At 40.6% G+C, this 21,078-nt stretch overlaps 1 protein-coding gene across 5 annotated transcripts in view; it reads right to left on the bottom strand.

Annotated features, from left to right (window-relative positions):
• LOC308139276 (unconventional myosin-XVIIIa-like) overlaps positions 1-21,078 on the bottom strand; it is a 61,526-nt gene that overhangs the window by 7,509 nt on the left and 32,939 nt on the right. For all 5 annotated transcript variants that reach the window (XM_080508655.1, XM_080508657.1, XM_080508658.1 and 2 more), the window contains 19 exons: positions 18,550-18,693; positions 18,287-18,376; positions 18,025-18,144; positions 17,467-17,578; positions 16,138-16,265; positions 15,835-15,989; positions 14,129-14,252; positions 13,788-13,988; positions 13,530-13,640; positions 12,808-12,912; positions 12,470-12,616; positions 11,679-11,792; positions 10,632-10,748; positions 10,128-10,211; positions 6,759-6,896; positions 5,621-5,806; positions 5,384-5,523; positions 4,660-4,704; positions 175-297 (listed from right to left, as the gene is read on the bottom strand). In XM_080508655.1, coding sequence (XP_080364781.1) covers positions 175-297; positions 4,660-4,704; positions 5,384-5,523; positions 5,621-5,806; positions 6,759-6,896; positions 10,128-10,211; positions 10,632-10,748; positions 11,679-11,792; positions 12,470-12,616; positions 12,808-12,912; positions 13,530-13,640; positions 13,788-13,988; positions 14,129-14,252; positions 15,835-15,989; positions 16,138-16,265; positions 17,467-17,578; positions 18,025-18,144; positions 18,287-18,376; positions 18,550-18,693 — 2,384 coding nt within the window. The remainder of the gene's footprint in view (positions 1-174; positions 298-4,659; positions 4,705-5,383; positions 5,524-5,620; positions 5,807-6,758; positions 6,897-10,127; positions 10,212-10,631; positions 10,749-11,678; positions 11,793-12,469; positions 12,617-12,807; positions 12,913-13,529; positions 13,641-13,787; positions 13,989-14,128; positions 14,253-15,834; positions 15,990-16,137; positions 16,266-17,466; positions 17,579-18,024; positions 18,145-18,286; positions 18,377-18,549; positions 18,694-21,078) is intronic.

The following is a 21,078-nucleotide window of genomic DNA, read 5'->3' as shown; positions in this document are numbered from 1 at the left end:
CCGGGAGAGAGAGATGACACCTAATCACATGAAATACCCATCCTTCTGTTGCAAACTGCCCCAGGTAGTTGTGAGCCTTTTTAAGGCTGGCAATAAGGGCAGTTTTTATCACCCCATCACCACAGGCATGTACGTGGTCATCTGGCATGATGCAAAAAGAATGAAAGCGTTTACCTGGTGCTCTTCAGACTTCCCTCGTCTGACAGGGTCTTGGTGGAGCCTTTGTTCTTTGAGAGCCACGACTTTACTCCATCCACACGATCCTCGACCTCAGAGTCTGTTTCTGTGTCGTCCCCACTGCGAAGAAACGTCATTCATCTTAACTATTTTCCAAAATCCTCACTCACAGATGCTCACTATAAAAATAAACTGCTCGGATCTACTTTGTATGCCAATTCAGAACCAATTCAGGCAGATTTTCAGACAAGAAATTATACTAAATGACTTGTTATGAGAGTATTTTATGCAGTGTCACATTGCAGGAATTACCCAGTAAAATGATGGTTAGTGTTCACATATCAGAGGGTTATTGTTAGCAGTTTTACAGTTGTTATAATTCTTTTTTAACTAGAGAGGTTAGTAAGATGCAAGGCAAATCAGACAGGCTGCAGCAACATTTGCACAACAGTCATTTCAACTCAGGTTGACTGCGAAGCCGACAAATGCACAGCGAATGCAAGCGAAAACACAATATGCAGATGAGGCTCTTGGAGGTGTAATTAACTTGTTTGGCTGGCTTGAAGTTGCGAGCATCTGTGTGGCATGTCACTTGCCCCTGGTGATTGTTATTGGAGTCGAGCCATGAGACAGCTCCCGTGGCCATACGCTTGACACAACAATCAATATACAGAGACCTGCAGATCCTGATGAAAAAGCACATCAGATCCCACCTGGATAAGGTCAGTCCTCATTCATTTGTTTCAAATATATAGAGAATATTCTGAATATGCAGCCTGTTGTCCTATAGAAGGTTAATGTGACAGAGATAGAAGAGTGGATTGGCACCCCCTTTAAGTCAATAATGTCATCATGGTCAAAATGCATTAGAGAAAAACTCTCATCTTTTGCTGGAGGACATGCTGCCTCCGACCTCGGTGCTAGATATACAGCCCTCCTTGGCGGCTGGATGTGTAAAAATAAATTTTCACGTTGGATGTGGACAGTTTTGAAATTGCACAGAGCCCCATATGTTCTGAAAGCCTAAACTATGTTTGACGTATGTTGCTGTGGGAAGGTCTGTCAGTTAAAATTACATCCTCCATGACAGAGTTCTTGGTTTTGAAGACAACATATTGTACATTAAAAAACACAGATGACAGGGTGGATGTGGAGCAGCTGCAATTTCTAGCTCTTCTTGATTAATGGTCGACTTTGATATAATTTATAGTTTGACTACAGTAACTTCCAGAGAGGCATGGATCATCAATCCAAAATAGTTGCCTTGTATATCACTGCATTGCTGACATATTTCACTCGGCGTCTACAGGCAGCTGACTATCATTAAAAATGAGAAACAGCGATGCTGCTAGCAGATCTTTCTTTGTGGACAAGCTTATCTATTTGAGCTTGTGAACATGTTGCAAAATGCTTACAAGGTAAAAACGCAATATTCCAAGAGGTATTAGATGACAGCCAGACTGCTGAGCTCCATCATTCGTCCACATACCATATGCGCACTTATGTAAGTTTCCCACTGAACAGCGGGCTCTCTCCTCTGTCACCAAGCGGCATGTGTCTTACGGTCAGTCTTTTTTTTCCCCCCCAGAGAACAAAGTGTTTTCACACCTCACTTTTTGTTTTTTTGTTGTTGTTTTAGGGTGTGGTGGTTTATAAAAAAAAATACAAGATGGGTGGCGGTGGATGCAGACAAGAAAGGGCATTGCATGATTGTAGCAAGAAGAATTACATTTGTGACAATTATTAAATTAATTTAGACTTTATGTATGTAGAAGTGTTTAAACATTTGCAGGTAGTGAGCACTTCTGCCCCGTTTTCCAAGTTCACGTCATTTAATATCACCATTTCTGAAAGTGCGGAGAGGCTCATGTCACAAGCATGTGGGATGCTGGTTTATCTTGTCTGTGGAGCCACCATAATTCGTAGTATACCATGGAGGTATACAAACCTCCATTCCTATGTTTTCTGGCAATGTTGTAATTATTTTCGATATCAATCATTAACAGTCCAGGAGTTATGGTAATCTAGGCACATATGCAAAATCATGTCAGTTGCTATAGGATATGAATATTAGGATTAGCTAAGGGTTTATAAAAGTGAACATTCTTGTTCAATTTGGACTTTGCAAGATTGTTCATGAAGCAAAAAGCAACAATTGTGAGCCCAACTATATACGAGTATATATATATATATATATATGAGTCATCCTTTTATTTTCGCCACTCATTCTCTCTCCTCCCCTCCGCATGCTAAACGCAGCAGACAAAAGCCCACCAACCACCAAAAAAGACAAGATAATAGGTTCATTATCACCAGCAAGTGATTACATGTGTTGCCCATTTGTCAGCTCTGTGATTCTGTGACTTTTTAACATGATAAATTACACAACAAAATACTGAAACCGGCCCACAGCAAAATCATTTCCCTCTACCCCAATCTCTCTAACACACACAAGGGCGCGAAATAAAAGGTGGCTTGCAATTGAGTGCTGTGCAAATGGTGTCACAAACGATTTGTCCTTGGCCCCACGCTACTAGCTAACCAGTCCTGAGGCTCGTAGATACAAACAAGCCCTAGGACTTTAGAAGTGAACATTAATCGGTTCTGACAATTGGCCTGCACTGGTTGTAAATCTTTGTCACAAATACTTACACTCAGTATCAAATCTCGTATGGCTTCGTTCTATCAGTTTAGCGCCAATAGTAATCGAACTATAGCACTATATCTGCACAATATCTACTTAACATGGGCTAATTATGTAAAACAGTGTGCACTACATGGTCTCTGAAGTAATTAACCTAATACTCAATGATAATTATCACCTTGTGCTGGAGGTGATAAAATGTACCTTTTCTATTTAGTCAGTCAAGCAATTACATATGTTAGAAGGTACTGTGTGAGGGGAACCCAGATCGAAAAACATTAATTCAACTTACACCACCTCCACATACGATCATAATAATCTTGCTGTGGTAACTTGTGTTTTGGAGAACTGACTATTGAACTTATTGAATAGTGATGTGAATTGTCTGGAAATTTCACTTCATAATTAGAAGAAGAATCTCCTCCTTCATTACTGTTCATCCATGCTGCTAATGCGGCGATGTCAAAGGAGGGAAAATGCAATTAAGAAAACATAGCAAATCATTGCTCTTTTCCTGGAGATGCACAAAAAGAAAAGAAGAGCACTGACGCACACGCGTTGTCAGATGAAAACCTGATCATACAAAGCAGCATGATAAGCAGCATGATGGCACATCGTTTTGTGAAAGCAATCAAAGGTTAAAGCGGAATACTATGGACGGGTGTATTTGCTCCAGACCAAAGACTGTTTCTTTCATACGCTCTGATGAAGGTTTAAATTATTTAAGGTGTCACAAAAAAAAAAAAAAAAAAACCCTTCATTGTATGAAAATCGAAGGAGAATGGGATCCAGTCAGTCAAAAGCACACACTTAACATTCACAAATGATGGCTGCACATTTTAAAAGCAGGACAAGGTGAACTTTCATACTTTGAGTGAAATGTTTCACGGCACTATGAAATGAGATTGGGTTAACTGACTGATTGCATGCATAGAAATCGACTGCTGAGCTTTGAGTGAAGACATTTGGGGCAGTGCACTGTGGAGGCTGCAGCCACGGGCATGCGGAGACGGTGAGCTCACCATTACACGTACACAAGCATCACTTCCATATAGCTACTGCAGTAAGTTACTCCCTACTGCGACACAACTAATCGTACTATCCAACTGCATAAGGCAAATATTTACTGTATGTGCAGATTGCGTTAAATTCTTTGCCAAACCATCATTGGCTTTCAGTTCTAAACTGCTCGGAGACAATTGATGTATTTCCAATACTCTGTGACACTTTTGGCTGCAGAAAAAAAACAGCACTAAAAACAAGTCCGTGCAGCAGCTTAATCCCTTGATCCAAACAAATGTACAATGGTACATGATGATGTTTCAAATGTATCTTGTTTTTTGAATGACAAAATGTAAGGACAATAATGCAGTATTTATCACATTTGTTATATTTTGCAGGTTTTCTGTGACACTCCCAATTATAGTCCGTTTTTCACTGCAGCTTATCTCACATCTAACACGCTTGCAAAATTTCCCACGTGGCATCATTTTTCAAAAAAAAACAACAACTTTGTGTTCCTCTAAAGGAAGCAAAACAAGCCCCGAAATCTCCAATGAGGCCGACTGTGTACAGACACTTCCAGGGACTTGGCACGAAATAAAATGAAACAAAATGAAACACTGGGGCCATCCTTAAAGCACAGCTTTTATCAGAGATGTATAACACAGACACTGCTTTCCATTCTATTTAAAATTGCTTCTCCTCAGTGTTTTTGAACAACACAAACAGGAGAGGGATAAAGAATACTGCATTATTCTCTCGTGTGGTTGAGATGGGTGAAGAAAAAAAACAATAATGACAGAAACAAAGGATGCATTTTTTTTTTCCATTCTCACGTTTTGTTCTTTCTTTTCTGATATTTTGTCACCATGTCTTGCAAACTGCGAGAAGTGTGGAAGACACCAAAAAAAGGGGGGGGGGGGGGAACAGGGAGAAAAAGAGAAACAGAGAAGGTGAGATACACAAATAACAGTGCAAAAAGAGGCCAGGGTGAGATAATAGCAAATAACCATTTCACACTTGAATATAAAACAACCATTCATTGTGCTATAAAGAAGAGACGGCAAATCAATTCCTCAAACAGAGCTGGTCGTGTGTAATTCCTTCCTTTAAATGGTCTCTATTAGAGGAGTCATTGTTTACCTCCGTGGGCTCAGTGCTAGCATAACCCTCAACCCCAATCCAAAGAGGAAAGGCGTAACCAAACAGAGAACATCACCAGAGAAGCACAAAGATCAGAAGCACCGAGCCAAATTAAACCGTTTGAGGAGTATTTGGGGAACAGGCAGCATGAAGTGACACTCACAGAGTACAAAAGAAGCAAGACTGAAATTGATGTAGGAAGATGTGTGGGGCGAGAAAAAAAAAAACAGGTTGTGATTGACAGGTTGCTAAAAAAATGTAGCACTTTTCATTCGGTAACTTTCTTGCTACTTACAAAAAGAACATGTTGTGATAATCAAGGCCTCTAGCTACAATGCTGTACCGAGAACACATTAAAGATGTACTAAAGCGCAGGCTATTGGATCTTCCAGAAGAGATATTAAAGCTGTGCTGTACCTGTTGATTAAGTCATCATTGTCATCACTCTCCATCTCGTCCTCGATGGCAGCCTGCAGGTCACCTATCCTCTTGAAGGCCAGCTTAAGGTCCACTTGTAAGCTCTGATTTGCCGCCTCTAAGCTCTCGATGTCCATTTCCTGGTGAATAATTTTGAGCACATAAGTAGTGGCGTTTGTTCCTCTGCTGTGAACGCCAGTGAATTCTATCAGGTCACCCGGCACCTAAAGGCCTTACCAGCTCATGCTTCTTGCGGCTTGCCTCAGACTCCTTTTTGGACAGCTCTGCCATTTCTTCTTTCATGTCTCTTATCTGTCTCTGCATGCGTTTGTTCTGGTCCTTCTCCCTGTTTTCTGCAGCAATGCGTTGGTTTCTCTCCTCTGTCATCTTTTCGAGATTCTCCTTGAGGCGGCCCACCAGACTCTGAGAAGCAGACCATGTGAATGAGTGCACTTGTTCATACTGAGGTCATAATTTTCAGGCAAAAGAACCTCTTTCATTTGGCATTTATTATTGGTGTGACTGTAAATTTGGGGTGTTTTCACAGCTTCTGTTTAAGGTCGTTTTAAGTTTTGATGCAGCAGGGTAGATATGAATACACAAACCACAACGATACATATCTGAAGAGGCAATCTCAGTGGGTCTTTGGTCACATGTGGTGTGAAGCAACAGCGAAAGGAGTTTGAGTTAAAACAACTCCTACGGCCACTGAGTGGGGGTTGTTGCAGGAGCTTATCACATATAGTCAAACACTGAATAAAATGTCATCAACTGTGGCCAAAACTGTTGAGATCAGTCAGTGATATTCAGTCGAATATTTTCATGAACAATAACCTACTATGCTACTATTCATTAGAACAGAAATATATATAGATATGCTTTGATCAGTAAACACCTCAAAAAAAGGGCATTCAATTGCTCTTGGAGCAATTGTGCAAGTTCAAAGTAAAACAATTTGTGTGAAAATTAAGTGTGTATTGCACTACATAAGATTGGAAGCAATTGTAAAGAAAGAGTTCCCGTGGTTTAATCCGATGCACAAATTGCTTGGGCATGTTTGATGCTCAAGTTGGCATATAAAAATGACACTCTGCCATTTTGTGTAATGTTTGGGGGTAGCAAAAATAGCTGTGAATGTCAACCATACCAACTCCGGCATCAAATTTACATTATGATCTGTACCAAATTTCCACCTTCCAACTGGACCCTGACGAGCAATAAAAGGTCAGAAAAGAGCCTTATCAATGATGTGTGACTCTTTAAAACAGACAAAAAAAAATGTGATTGATGTAAAAGATGCTATACCATTGCTTTATGTTATTTCGCTTCCCTCATAAAAAGGAAAATGGCAGGTCAAGTAGCCACATTGTCCCACCTCCATGCGCTTGATCTGCGTCCGCTCGTACTCCAGCTTGGTCTCCAGCTCGCGGATCTTGGCCTCCTGACGGCTCACAAGAGACTTCTCCACCATGGACTGCTCCTGGAACTCCAGTTGGCTTTGCAGGGAATGCAGCTAGAAGGAGGGAGCAGACACGTACATGGCCTTAAACACACATATATAATCACTCCCCCAGGAGCAATGCTCGCTTGCACACCTTCCTCTTGACCTCTGCTTTCTGCTCCCTCTTTAAAACGAGGCACATAAACTTCCACTGATGTGCCGAGGTTGTGTGTATGTATTAAAACTCAATTAATGTTCACTTTTTTCACCTGATTTGTGTAAATTTAATCCATCTTGGTAAATATAAATATTGTGCATCCAGTCTGAATAATGAGCTCCTGATAAGACCCCCCAATCTACCACAAATGGTCAAAAGAAGAGCTTGTGGTTCAGGCTGAGTAACAACGAGTCACAGTAATTTCACAGGCGTTGAGAAAAGGCTCCACTTCATGCAAAGCACGTTTGTTCCATCTGAATCGTTTTCTCATGACTGATAAAAGGAAGAAAGGCACGTCACAACAAAACTGGCCCAAAAGGCAGCGTGGCACCTAATGAGGGACTTTGCATCTGAGACAAGGAGGATTTGGAGTTCTCCTTTGATATTACTAAAGAAGCCAGATTTCCCCTCCGACTGGGAATGAGATAACCACTTCAAGGTCAGACGCTTTAGATAGCTATCGCTGCCTACTCTGGCAGATTTTAACAATGCCTCAGAGCCTGCTGCGTGTCTCTAGTGTAGCCAAAAATATTCTGATGGGTGGGCCTTGTGTGGCCCAAAGCTTTGGCACACGTATATCTTAATATAATAGAAAGAAGGGTTAACACGAGGGGAAAAAGAACATTCTTTTGGTGCTGTTACAACACACTATATATCCATAAAAATACAAGTTCAATCATTCTGACCTGGAGATTGTTTCATGCAAATGGCAAACATGATTTAACAAAAACAATTTGCATCAGAAAATAATATGCATTGTTTACCTTCATGGATTAATATGCAACACACATGATAGGTCATGGACTGCGCAAACAGTGTTGCATTTTTTTTTTTTAAAGCACAATTATCAGTATAGTCCTATATCTGATGCATTAACCTTTTTACCACAGGAATCTTCAACTACAATGATTAGCTGACATCTCAAGCACAGTATACAGTAATTAAACCAGTCAGTTCACAGCAGACTGAATCAGACAAGGACACTGTAGCTCCAGGTTTGTGACAGTTGCATAATGCGAATACAAAAGCTGTTAGTGAGCTGTGAGCCAGTTGTGCAATGTGCAGTACGAAAACAAGAATGACAGTCTGCAGCCACACTAGAGGCGGCCCTATGATGTTTGTGTTTGGACACAGCCGAGTGCTTTGAGCTATATGCTAAAGTCGGCGTGCTTCTATACTCACAATGACAATAGATTGCAAATTTAATGGAGTTTGAATGCAAAGAAATAGAATACAATGTGAAAAATGGTTGAAGTACTTGGAAAAATAAAATCAGGGGGTCGCTGATGCATGCTGCATTTTGTTAAGGAAACACTAGTTTCTGACCTGGATGTTTACAGAACCAAACATCAAACATAAAATGAGAGCAAGCCCCAATTCCAATGACTAATTATTTAACAATTGCAAGTCGCATATTAGGCTGGTGTTGTATCTTGGTCAGAGTCCAAAGAGTTTCCCACATATTGTTAGCGCTATGAATGCAGAAACAATGAACGAAAACAGTCAGCCATTGCATTATTTAAATGCACAACTTATATATGTAAAATGTAAGTCATTAGTTGATTGTATTGTTTTTAAGTTAAGTGTTGTATGAACTAAGTTCATACAGCAGACTATGAGTGCTAAGAATTAAGGGTTAGTATAAACTGCATGATGAAAGAAAATCCTAAATCAAAATTTTGTATTTGAAATTTCTTTGAGAAGTATTTCAGTGAAAAAGTCTCAAACTGATGGAAGAACTGGAACTTATTTCCCATAAGACATTAGAAAGTCTGTATTTAATCAAAAACTGTCTACTTGATGTGAGAAAAAGCATTGGCACCGTGAGAGGGTTGGCTTGGAGTTTCACTGTAGATATATTGATGTTTACAGTCCTGCTTCATTTATATTTCAGAACACATTTATTTTATGTGCTTTGTCTGCTGGTGAAATAGCTTTGTTCACTGTGGGGCAGTGGCAGATTTTGTCACCCCCTGCGATAAAAATAATTTAGATGTAGGGAGGATGCATAGATGAGAGGAAGGGAAAATCTCCCCAAGCAATTTGCACCGTGCCTGTGACTAATAACGTTGTTTTTTATTTTTTGCTCATGTGTTATAAGTTCATTACCATTTGGAGCCAATATTGCATGATGATAAAATATCAGACTAGCTGTAAGAGCAAGACAGAACAAGATCTGAAGTAGTGTAAGTTTTCACTGTACACTGAACATGATCTGAACATCTCTACTTTAATTTCACGTTTACTTGCACTTACAGATTTCGAATATGTGCTAAATTCCTTTTGGATTTTTTTTTCAGTTTGAATATATAATGAATCCATAATGTAAGTCCAAATATGCTTCAGTTTGTCATGCAGATCCATGTGGGTGCTGTGGATGACACATATGGGACTCAACCAGATGGCACATGGCCACTGGTTTCTGCAACATCGTACTTTGACATTTCAAACATGCCTAAACTACGAGCTCCTACAGTGAGGACCTTTTCATGTGTGAGTGGAAGATGAAACCTTCAGGGTTTTTCAGTTGAACGGAATAATTATGTGAATCACGCATAATATGGGTCACAGAGGCATGGCTTCCATTTTTATGTCTGGTTTTCCAACGTGATCGCATCAGATGTGGAGTCATTTAATAAACAAAAGGTGCACAATATCGGACGTTAGAGATTTATCATTTTAAAATAACACAAAAAAAAAAATGGTGACCAGAAATTACTGAAATGAAATGGGCTGGTCAAGCTGAGCAATATTACTTTATAAAAGTACAATTTTAATGAATAAATCCAGCGAAGTGAGTTGTTGTGCCGAGTTTATGTACAAAGCCCTTTCTGTTAAATGAGTTCTCAGAGGCAGAACTATCCTTCTCCCTGACTCAAATATCTGCTGATTCTGACTATTTACATGTAAATTGCATTGCAATTTTAGAGAAGAAAAGCTGCTACCGAAGCGAAGGTTTTTTTTTTTTTTTTGCTCACAATAATCAGAGTCTCTATGAAAAGCTGAGGCCTAATCAGGGAGAAGTGTTGAAGCAGCGGGCAGGTTTCTGGCAGGCAGCGGAACCCATTTCTAATGCTTCCTTGTACCTTTTCTTGGATCTCTTGCTTCTCCTTTGTGGCCTCTTCCAGCTGCGCCTGCAGGTCACTGATCTGGCTCAAATCTCTGGCAGACTAGTGCACACATTAACACACAATATCGGTGCAGAATTAGGATGTTTGTTTGTGAAAGACAGATGCTCAAACCAATAAGGAGACCTGTATTTCTTCTGTGAATATCATCGCTTTCAATATATATGGTTGCTAAGCAGAGCAAATCCAAGTCAAACAATGTGTCATGTGGTTTACTGACTAACAGATTGCGCCATGTGGTTCTTAAAGTACATGCAGTGCTTGTTAAAGCCCCTGTGCTGCAGAAAAGAGCAAAATGTAGATACTTCAAATTAGTTCTTTTCAAGATTGAAAAATAAAGGCATTATTTCCATTTGTGGGACACTATCTTTCATAGGTGCTCATTCAAACTCAATCTTATAGGTCATGTCTGATCAAGCACATCATTTTTAGTTCATTCAGATAGTGGACAGGTAAAGCAACCTGGGCAACAGCAGCCTTGTGTTTCTTCATCAGCTCATTCATGTCCTCCTGGTCCTCCTCCATGCGGGACTGCAGGTCATTCTTCTCCCTCTGCAGACGGCTGAGCTGCTCTTCCAACTGGGGGGCAAACATAGAAGAAATCCCACACTTTAGTGGCAAATGACAGGATTTATTCATGAGCTATTGAATATGATAAATGGTCATTAGTCGGCCAAGCCGTGGCAGTCCTGGAATCTCATCTAATGGCAATGAAGCCCAATCTGGACAAGGTTCTGGCTGGAGGATGAGACCAATTGGAGATAATCAATTGGCTCATTTAGGCATGGAAAAGTGCAGCCAGTGCAGCACACTGGTGATGTCCTATTTAGAGTTCATCTTCGATGTGCAGTGGGGGACTCGAGCCCTCAATATGCAATCTCTAATCTCAGACATTTACAAGACCTTCCTTTGCCATAAATGCAGCAATTAACAAGCAAAACGCAGGCACACGGCACTCTGTGTGGCATCCCCAGAGACACAAACATCCTCAGTCCATGAGTCTAAAATGCAGGCGGTACTCTCATGAGGCAGCCATTAATGAGCAGATGGAGGGAAAAAAAAAATTTCAACAAAGCTTATTTATCCATTAGAGCACAATGTTGAAATCAGACATATGCCAAAGGGCACTTATATTTTAATGTCTTTCCATGGCTTGATGATGTGTGCATCATAATGCTAAAGCCGTGATGCGTTTTGAGGAGTGAAAATTTGATAGGCACAGGCCCACAATTAATTATAATTGTTTGTTATTCCTGATTTTATTCCCCTCTCAAAAGGGAGAGTATAGAAACATTTATGCAAATGACTCCTCACTTATCAGAACGGTGAACTGAGAGAGGGTGGGTACATTTCAATTTTTATAAATGTGTTATGATGTACCGCAGTATAGTATTGATTAAGTGAACGATACAGAGCAACATGCAGAGCTGATTGACAATGAAGGTTACCCATGTGAGTATTTGAAACACAATTCGTGCGTTGATCAATAATAAAATAATCAACACTCACCGAAATTTTCGTTTTGACCACGTCCTCCATCTGAATGTGCAAGTCCTCGATTTCGATCTCCATGCTCTTTCGGGCTTTCACAGCTGCTGCGCAGGTAAACTCTGACTCCTCCAGCTGTGAGAGGCAGAAGGAAGGACGAGCATCAAGAAGGACGTCAGGGGGAAAGATTAGTGGGCTAAAATGAAGGATGTTTGCAACGTATGCTTGATAATGTGTCCTTCATTATGTATGTATGTTCAATGTACACATTTCCATTGTTGTACAAAGATAAGCCATAGCATCATAAAAACCTGCATTATTTTGTACACAAGTCTATATATGTAAAAGGAAAAGGATGAACTGTATATTCCAAGACCTTTTATTAGATGTCTGCAGCAATATAATCTAAAGCAGCTGGCCCGTCGGATCGGACCACAAGGGCCAGGATTTGTTGTCCACATGCATCATTGAGTCTTTGCTCCCCGTGACTCTGTTGCTGGTTCACTGCTTTTAATTCCTTAGGCCATTTTTGATATATACTGACCACTGCAGACAGAACATCCTACCTGAGCTGCTGTTGTGGACATGCTCAGACCCATTCATCTAACCATCGAACTTTGGCCTTTTTTTTTTGTTTTTTTATTTAACTCAGGATTTCCATTTTTTTTTTTTTTTTTTTTTATACATGCTGCTTGCTCACCAACTAGCAGGTGCCATGATAAAGATACAACCACTGATCATCGCTCCAAGTGTGGGTATTATTATGGCTAATGGGTTGCATATCAAAGCATGCGTGAGGCACAGCAACACACTTGATTTTTGAGCTGGGCGAGCTCCCTCTTGCTAGGGGCGTTGCTCTTCAGATGGTCCAGCATAATCTGAGCATCAGCCAGAAGGACTTTTGTTCTCTTCAAGTCTTTCTTCAACCTCTTCTCCGTCTCCACATCCCTCTGGCTCACCTGGGCGAGAAAAAAATAACCACTCCTTTATATCCAATGTTATTACACATAGCTTTGTATCATACTTCAGAGCTCCATAGCACCACTCAAGACTCAAAAGCATTTTCTTTCCAATCAGAGGAAGAGGCCCTCACTAAATCACACACACTTAAGCGCAGTGACAGTGACCATAGCCGGAGCCATGGGAGTACCTGGTCCTGGGCATTCAGCAGTTTGGACTCCAGCTCTCTTCTCTCACGCAACACTTTCTGCTTGTCTTCATATTCCTCCTCCAGCTGTACCTCCATCTGCTTCAGCTACAGGACACACAAGCAGAGCGTCAAGATGCACAAACAGATGATCAGTGATAAACAAAGTCAGACACAACACACCATCGACCATTCTGTCAGACATGGCCACTCTCACACGTCACAAGACAAATGGACCCCCCCCCCCCCCGTGGAGGGAGCAGGTCCGCTGATCTGTACAGTCATGAAATAGAACATTTTTCAGCAGGTTTCGAGCTCGCCGTTTCCAACACTTCATAATATGCAAGATGTAATCCAATGGAGAAAATCAAATCTTAATTATTTTCCATTTTAAGTGACTTTGGGGGGATTATTCATCCACATTTGACCCATCTTATTCATAGTTAACCTTAATTACACATGCTAGTGTAGTGCTGTGCTCAAGGAGCAGTCGAGGGTTTAAGAGCCTTGCTCAAAGGCCTACAGCGGTGGTGATAAAAGGGCAGACGAGCTATGCTTTCAAGTTTTAGATTCAAGGATTCAAACCAGCGTGTATACAGTGAATTCTATTCAAATTTAGGTGTGTGTTTCTCAGCGCCCCATTGACTGCGGCTGAATAGATGTTCATCTGGGAAAGAGAGGCTATGAGCCAGAGAAATGATTGAGTGAGACTGAGCAACACCTACCTTCTTACCGCAGGACCGCCTAATCTCATCCACTTCCTCGTCTTTACTCTCAATCTCCTTGGAGTGGGTCTGCCGCTGCCTCTCCATCTCCATCTCGAGCCGCAGCTTGGCCTGAGTATGCAACAAGAGCCCACAACAATGACGGTTCATAACAAAAAAATGCAGAACCACGAAAATTGTGTTCATAACTTCTGTAGCGTTTAACAGCAGCAGGAAACCAATTATTAGCTATAAAAATAAAATTATATACGTCTGTACCTGCTCAAGCATCTGGATGGATCCAGCCTGTTCATCCAGCTCCTCTTCCTGGTCCTTAACCTTGGCCTCGAGGTCACGCAGCTGCTTCTTGACCTTGGCCAGCGAGGCCTCGTCTTTGGACTCCTGGGAGGACAGATCCTGGAGCTCGGCCTCCAGCTGCTGCACCTTTGCATTCACGGCGCACAACTCCCCGTCTTTGTCCTGCAAGAGGGAGAGACTTGGTTAAATGCACGTGGGGCCCGGCTGGGTTATGTTGTGCAGGGAGCTGAGCGTGCAGACATGTCGCCCCTCGGAGGGAACATGAAAGTACATTTGAGAGAATGTAATGGAAAGTGGCTTACCTGCAGCTGCTGGCGGAGGTTAAACATCTCGCCAGTCATTATGTCTTTCTCTCGAGCCAGCTTCTCCCTTTGGCTCTTTTCTCTCTGTACCTCTGCCTGAGCCTGGTTCTGCTCCAGGTCAAATCTGGACCGCACACATGGATACACACACATGCTGAAACACAGCTCAGAAATATGGGGATTTTGCAAAAAGACTGCTGACACAGAGATGTGGAAGTAATTAATTATAAATACAACTTTTTCTGTGATTAAATATTAAATATTTGGGGGTACTTTAACTCATAAGACCATTTTTTTTTTCCAATTATGTAATTTTATTCATACTTAACAAATTACACTATGTAATGCTAAAATCGGTCAATACTTAAAGAACAGAAAATTATAAGTATTATGCAAACCTTTTGATCAGCATGCAGGTCTTGTATCTACGTTTATTGAACAATGTCATTTTAATATTAAATTAACATTCAGTATTTTGTTTGACTGCAAAAGGTGTCTTTAACCAAGATTTTTTTACAGATACATTTAATTGATTGCAGAAAACAAATAGTTTGGACTTTTACTTATATCAGAGCATAAATCTCTGATATTCTTTCCACCTCCAGTAACACAGGAACAAATTCTACAAAATCAAAGTCAATTTTACAACTCATAGTCACACAATTCCTTAACTAAGTTGCACTGCAATGTTGTGATACAGAAGTGACCACACTTCTACCGATCAAATGTACATTTCATTTTGAACAATTAATAATAAAAGCAACCTTCAATAAGATCATATCAAACAGAGGCAGAAAAAGTATTTTCAACCTTTAGTTTAGTAGAAGTACAGATAGCTGTAAAAAAAAAAAAAAAAAAAGAACTACGTAGAAGTTTTAAAGTAAATGTTTAGAATGTACTCAAGTACAAAAATAAGGAATATACATTAAGATTTTACATACACATCTGCAATTCAGACACTATTAAAAAAAAATTCTCTTTTTAGGTTAAACCTAGAAACATGCTCGTATTTGGGCTTATAAGAAAATTACAATTCAGATTCATTTGTAGCAAATGAAAGTTACAGTAGATTAACAGAAGACTAACGCAGTATTACTTTCCACATCTGCTTAGAAAGGTATTTCCAAAGGCTTGCTATAATGCTTGCTTTTGTGCCATATATGTTATAACTTATATTATCATATGATGTAGTTGTTGAAGGTTATGATGAAACAGGCAGCAGCATCAGTTAAGTGCTAACTCTATTTTAGCCTCCATTTGTATCCCCCTCTATTAGCCATCAATTTACCACTGGGTTGTAATAATGTGCAAAATGTTTTCTTCAATTGTCTCGGGCAGAAACACTTATGGGTAGTGAACTTAACAGCTAAGTGTTTCATGCTGTCAGCTCGTTGTAATTCCCTGTTTTTCTCTCTGAAGCGCAGCTGAAAATAATTTCACCCACAGAGCATCTTCAATTAGCCACAGGGGAGAGATCACATTCTGCCACAGTGATAGCTTCTCAAGTGCTTAAAGTCTGAGTCATTTTCTCAGCTAATGCAATTCTGCAGATTACAGAACATCTCAGTCACTATTCAAATTAAAGAAAACTTTCTTTTACGCCACACAAGTGGCCCTATGCTGGGCAGTCTGAAGCGAATGGAAATACACAGAGAGGAGGAGGGACAAGACACAGAAGCATTGTGAGAAAGTAAGTTGAAACTGACTTCCTCTGTTTCTTCTCCAGATCGTGGTTGCGGCTGTGAAGGCCTTCTAGGTGAAGCTTAGTGTCCTGCAGCTCCGCGGTGAGTTTCTGACACTTCTTCTTCAGCTGCTGCACGGAGCGCTGCAGATCCTCATTATCTGTCTGCAAATCAGCCAGCTGCAGCATGCAAACACATATTACTGTAATGCTTTTACTACAGGTCAGTACAATTTTTATTACTTATTTTAACAGGGTTGCAAGTTGATGGCAGTCATGTTAAAACAGCTCGGAGATATTTAGGTTCTTATAAGAAAATCCCGCTCGCCTTTCGCTCAGTGTGTCTTTTGCTCTGCTGCTCTGTCTCCAGCTTGTCGTCAAACTCCTGCTGCAGTTTCTTTTTAGTGAAGTCCATTTCACGAATGGCTCGGTTGTACTTTATCCGCCACTCGCCTCCTGGAGGGAAGACGCGCAATTCAGAAAATGTCTGGGTGACATTTGGGTGTCTCCTGCCTTGACTGCAGACCTTGCTGGCGATACAAAGGAAGAGGCTCAAAAGCTCAGAAATTATGGATGCTCTGGATTATGGATCGCACTGTACTAGCTGTGATGGTTATCACGTTCAAGGACCAAAATAATATAATTTGTCAGGGAATAAAACTTCTTTCATCAAATCCCGACCTCATGGAGTCAAAAACTTTGGGGGGGGGAAATACAAAGCCGCCTCTGGGTTTCAACTCTAATCTTGAATAAACCTGAGGTAGGAATTCAGAGCACACCACAATAGTAGTTAGAGAAGGACATGTCTAAGTGGCACTTTCCACAGTTCTTAGCCGACCCTAATTCTGGAGCTGTCAGAGGCTATCAGAAGTATAACAGTGGCCAGCCAGACATTCAGGTTCAGGTTCATTTCCAAGCCTTATCATTTTAGAGGCTGTCCATTTCTCCTTCACATACCAACACCGGCTCCTCCATCAGTGCTGCTCATTAGCATATATATAGCATAATGACAACTTGCAGGGCCACCAGCTCTGATCCCAACGATTATTTTCTCATTCATCTAAGAATTCTGATATGCTCTGTAATGGCTTGTCTGCTGAGGTGGGTTGAAGGGGGTGGGAACAGGAGAGAGAAAAAAAAAGCCTCCTGGACAATATGCTCTCAGCAGGCGCCCTCTTTCTCAGCAGGGGGAGACCAATCGGCTACAGGCATTAGCTGTATGCCTGGGAGCGAACATCTTAATCCCCTAGCGGTAAATCCCAAACTTGGAAAATATACTTAACAGCATTATACAAGATGTGACCAAGTCTGACGGCCGTGTCTCCTGCTGAAACAGTCGAACAAAGCCACTCATTCCTGTGGCTGCAATTAGCATAGGGGAGATTTTTCAAACCGTGCACATAATGCTGCAATGAGTCGGTCCGTAAATTACGCGTTTGACCTCAGATGACAAGCCCATTAGACAGGCTTAAGTAGGGCTGCTGAAAGTATATAAAGGTACAATTAGGATTTTTAAAACAAATGTTTGAACATTGTAATGACAAAGAATATGACAGGAAATTGTCAAATTCATTCACAAATGTGACGCCGTCATCGATCACATGAGCATATGTGAGTATTTCTGGTGTGACCACTGGATGTTTCATCCTCTACTTACCACTATCATCATCGTCCATCTCCCCGTTGAGGTCTGATGTTTTCATGAGCCGCGCTTCCATCACCTCCATCTCCTGTGATTCGAGCTGTTTCTTCATGGCATCAAACTTCACCTGAGCCACACAAATTCAGCTGGTGAGGATTCTTTTCTTTATAGTTTCTTTGGAGTTACATTTGCATGTACAACCAGTTGCAAAACATTAAGGTAAAAATATGATGAAATGGTTTGACATTTTCATAAACTATATATTATTCATTATAAGAGCCAGTAAGAACAACATTTTATAATTTCAGGGAAATCATTTTCCCCTCTTAAATTAGCTTGAAGCATTTTTATTAAATTTTTGTTTTGTTTTTTTAGTTTTACATGTTCAACAATACTTTTAAATCATATGGTAAAACGTCAAGAGTCAACTCCCTGAAGATATACTACTAAAATATTACTGTATACATTAAAAAAAAGCCCCTATTAATATTTGTAAATATAATTTGGCTTTGAGATTTGCAAATAATTGTATTTTTTTTATATAAATGTCATGTAATGTATAAGTATATGTGCCTGTAGATCCTTCATGTCCTTCTCCAGGCGGAGTCTCTCTGAAGTCTCTGTCTCCAGTAACTGAGACGCCGACTCGCTGGTGCTTCTCTCATCAGCGAGCTCCACCACCAAATCTGCAATCTGGACACAAACACAAGCAGCAGATGCACACTGGGTGTAATGCAAAACTACAAAGTATTCACCAAACATCCTGTGTAAGCATGTGGTCAAATCTTTAATGAAAATACCCCCAGAATGCATTGCCAAAGGCAAAGAGACTCACCCTGCTCTCCAATCGATCAGTGCTCAGCCTCAGCTCATTTCGTTCTTTCTCAACCTTCTCCAGCTTCAACTTCTGCTGCTGTATCTCCTCCTGGAGCCCAGAGAACACACTTACAGGTTAGATGTTATGTTACAAGCAAATGTCAAGTAATATAGGAAATATCAAAGATTCATGATGGGAAGTGCGATAAGTGATGAGCTTTTAAGGCCGACTAAATGAGAGGAATCCATATTGTGTGTTATCACACAGAAAGGTGTGCTCACATCTTTGCTTCGCATCTGTTCCTCAGTGAGCTGGACCTTTATGAGGGGCTGGACTGTGGTGAAGAGTCTCCACCATGGCCAGTCCTTCACACCGCGGTTCTTTTTGATGTTTTTCTGGAGGCACCGGATGGCTAGATCCTGAATCTGCACACGCACACACACACGCACACGCACACACACACACACACACACACAAGAAGTCAGCATAGAGAAATATAAACTCACATGTTCTAGTAGGTATTTGTTACCTGTAGATTACTTGGAATTGCATTGAATTGGTACCTCTCATAGCAACGTTTGACAAACGTTTCAAAAATGTTACCAAGCAGAATTTGCAATGGGTTCACATGCATGTTGCAAGACACTCGGTCAAGACATTCAACAGGCTTTTGCCGGATAAAATTTTGAATTTTTTCCACTTGCGTCAGACTTGTACAGTATGAAAAATATTGTGCCACAGACATCGAGGGAAATGGAGTCGCCACCTCTGAGCCTGGTTCTACAAAGGTTTCTTCCTTTTTTGAAGAGTTTTTTTTTTTTTTTCTTTCCACTGTCAGCCATGCTTGCTCAAGTGGAATAGTTGGGATTTTCCTCTGTAGAAGTGCCTTGAGGTGGCTGTGTAATTTTTGGCATTATACAAATGCTATTGCATTGACAAAGTACCAAAGCTGCTGGACGAAGGCTGACTTCTCCTTTCTTTGGTGAAAAAACTGAGTTGTTTAGAATTGTTTTTTTTGTTTGTTTTTTTAAACATGTCCAATAGGTATAGCTTGGTTGATAGAGCGGTTGTCTCCCAATCAAAAGGTTCGATTCCCATCTCTGCCTGCCCACATGCTGAAGTGTCCTTGGGAAAGACACTGCCTGTGTGAATGCAGTGTGAGAGTGAGCGGTTGGTGATTGTCGGAGGGGCTGATGGCGCAAAATGGCAGCTTCGCTTCTGTCAGTCTGCCCTAAGGCAGCTGTGGCTACCTACATAGGTTACCACCATCGAGTATGGAGTGAATGAATAATGCAATGTAAAGTGTCTTTGAGTGTCCAGAAAAGCGCTGTATAAAATCAATGCATTATTATTATTATTTATTAATATTAAAGTGGTGCGTATGTGAGTGAGTCGTTGCAAACCCCTGCAAATGTTTCAAGATGCTTTGGAGATGCCTTCACAATTTGTCACAGTCCAGTGAAATAGAGACTGTCAAAAAAAAATGAATTCAGAAAGATAAATAAATAAAAGAAGTACACAAACATATGGTGACAAAGCCCAGAGGTTTGCCAAGCAACACCCAAAAAACCCCTCAAAAAACAAGCAAAATCTTAATTACTCACTGGAATTGATATTTTAGAAAGCTAGTCTACCAGTAACATATCACATACACTCCATTCTTCATTCTTTTGCTGGAGTGGCAATGTATGGGCAATCAGACATCCCAGGACTTGCCAGCCTCCTCCAGAGAGTTTGTGCAGAGTGTGTTCCAAGGCTGGAAGCTAATTTTTGATTAATTAAATCAAACATGTTGGCAGCTAATTCCAAGTATTACACGATTTCCATGCTGCTTATGCATGAGGCTCTCTAGCAGCAGCAGATTACGGGCAAACCCAATTAGAGCAACACAATTCTCAGCATCAGGTACATTTTGCCCTGAAGGTACTCTCTATGACCAATTAGGATTTGTCAGACAGCAAAAGCCTTAATGTGGAGAAAAATGAAGCAAATCTCTGACAGAAGATTTAAACAGGTCTCACTTGTCATATTTAGTCGGAAATGAATGGGGAGACAAACAAAAGATTACGCAAAATGAGCACCGTGGATAAACATTTCGGCATTCATGTCACATTAAGAGGGTGTGACAACTGTAAGACAGTGTGATGTGAATTACAATTGTGAGCCAAGATTAGGCAACAAAAAGCACATTTTCCTTTTACTTCCCCAATATGTTACATAGCGTACTGCATTAGCAGCGCGTGTATAGGTATGCAGGCATCTCTGCACACACGAGCGGTGCTAGATGGGATCGCTGCATCCTCTGAAATCACTTTGATCCCAGTTCTGAAGTGAAGCCTTTTATCCGACAAGAAATAATGTTTTTTACAGGATGGCAGGTCGGACTGCATAGCCGCATCCATCATTGGCATGATTTGTTGTGATTGGCTATTTTCTTTTTTTAAACGTCAAATGATATTTGAATCCTGAATTTATCCATTTCAAACAGATTGCATTAGCATAGGGTTAGAAAATGGGAACGGGACACATTTGATATACATAAAATATATATATATATATATATCTTATACCAAGCACAGTTTATCCACGCCTTTACAACAGCATAGTTGTGCTTCTTTGATTCAGAACCTTGGGATTACACAGTTCAAATGAATGAGCTTTCTCATTGAATCCCTTGCCTGATAAAGGTATTTTTTTCAGCGAGCACCAGAGGTTGAGGCTAGTGTCTGGGTACAGCTGCGTACTGATTTAATGCAAACTTCTTTCAAAAAAAAATAAATAAAAAAATGCATTTGTAGGGTACCTGAAGG

This window comes from Blennius ocellaris (genome assembly GCF_963422515.1).
Source record: "Blennius ocellaris genome assembly, chromosome: 14".
Taxonomy (NCBI): Eukaryota; Metazoa; Chordata; class Actinopteri; order Blenniiformes; family Blenniidae; genus Blennius; species Blennius ocellaris.
This window is presented reverse-complemented; position numbering and strand designations above follow the sequence as displayed.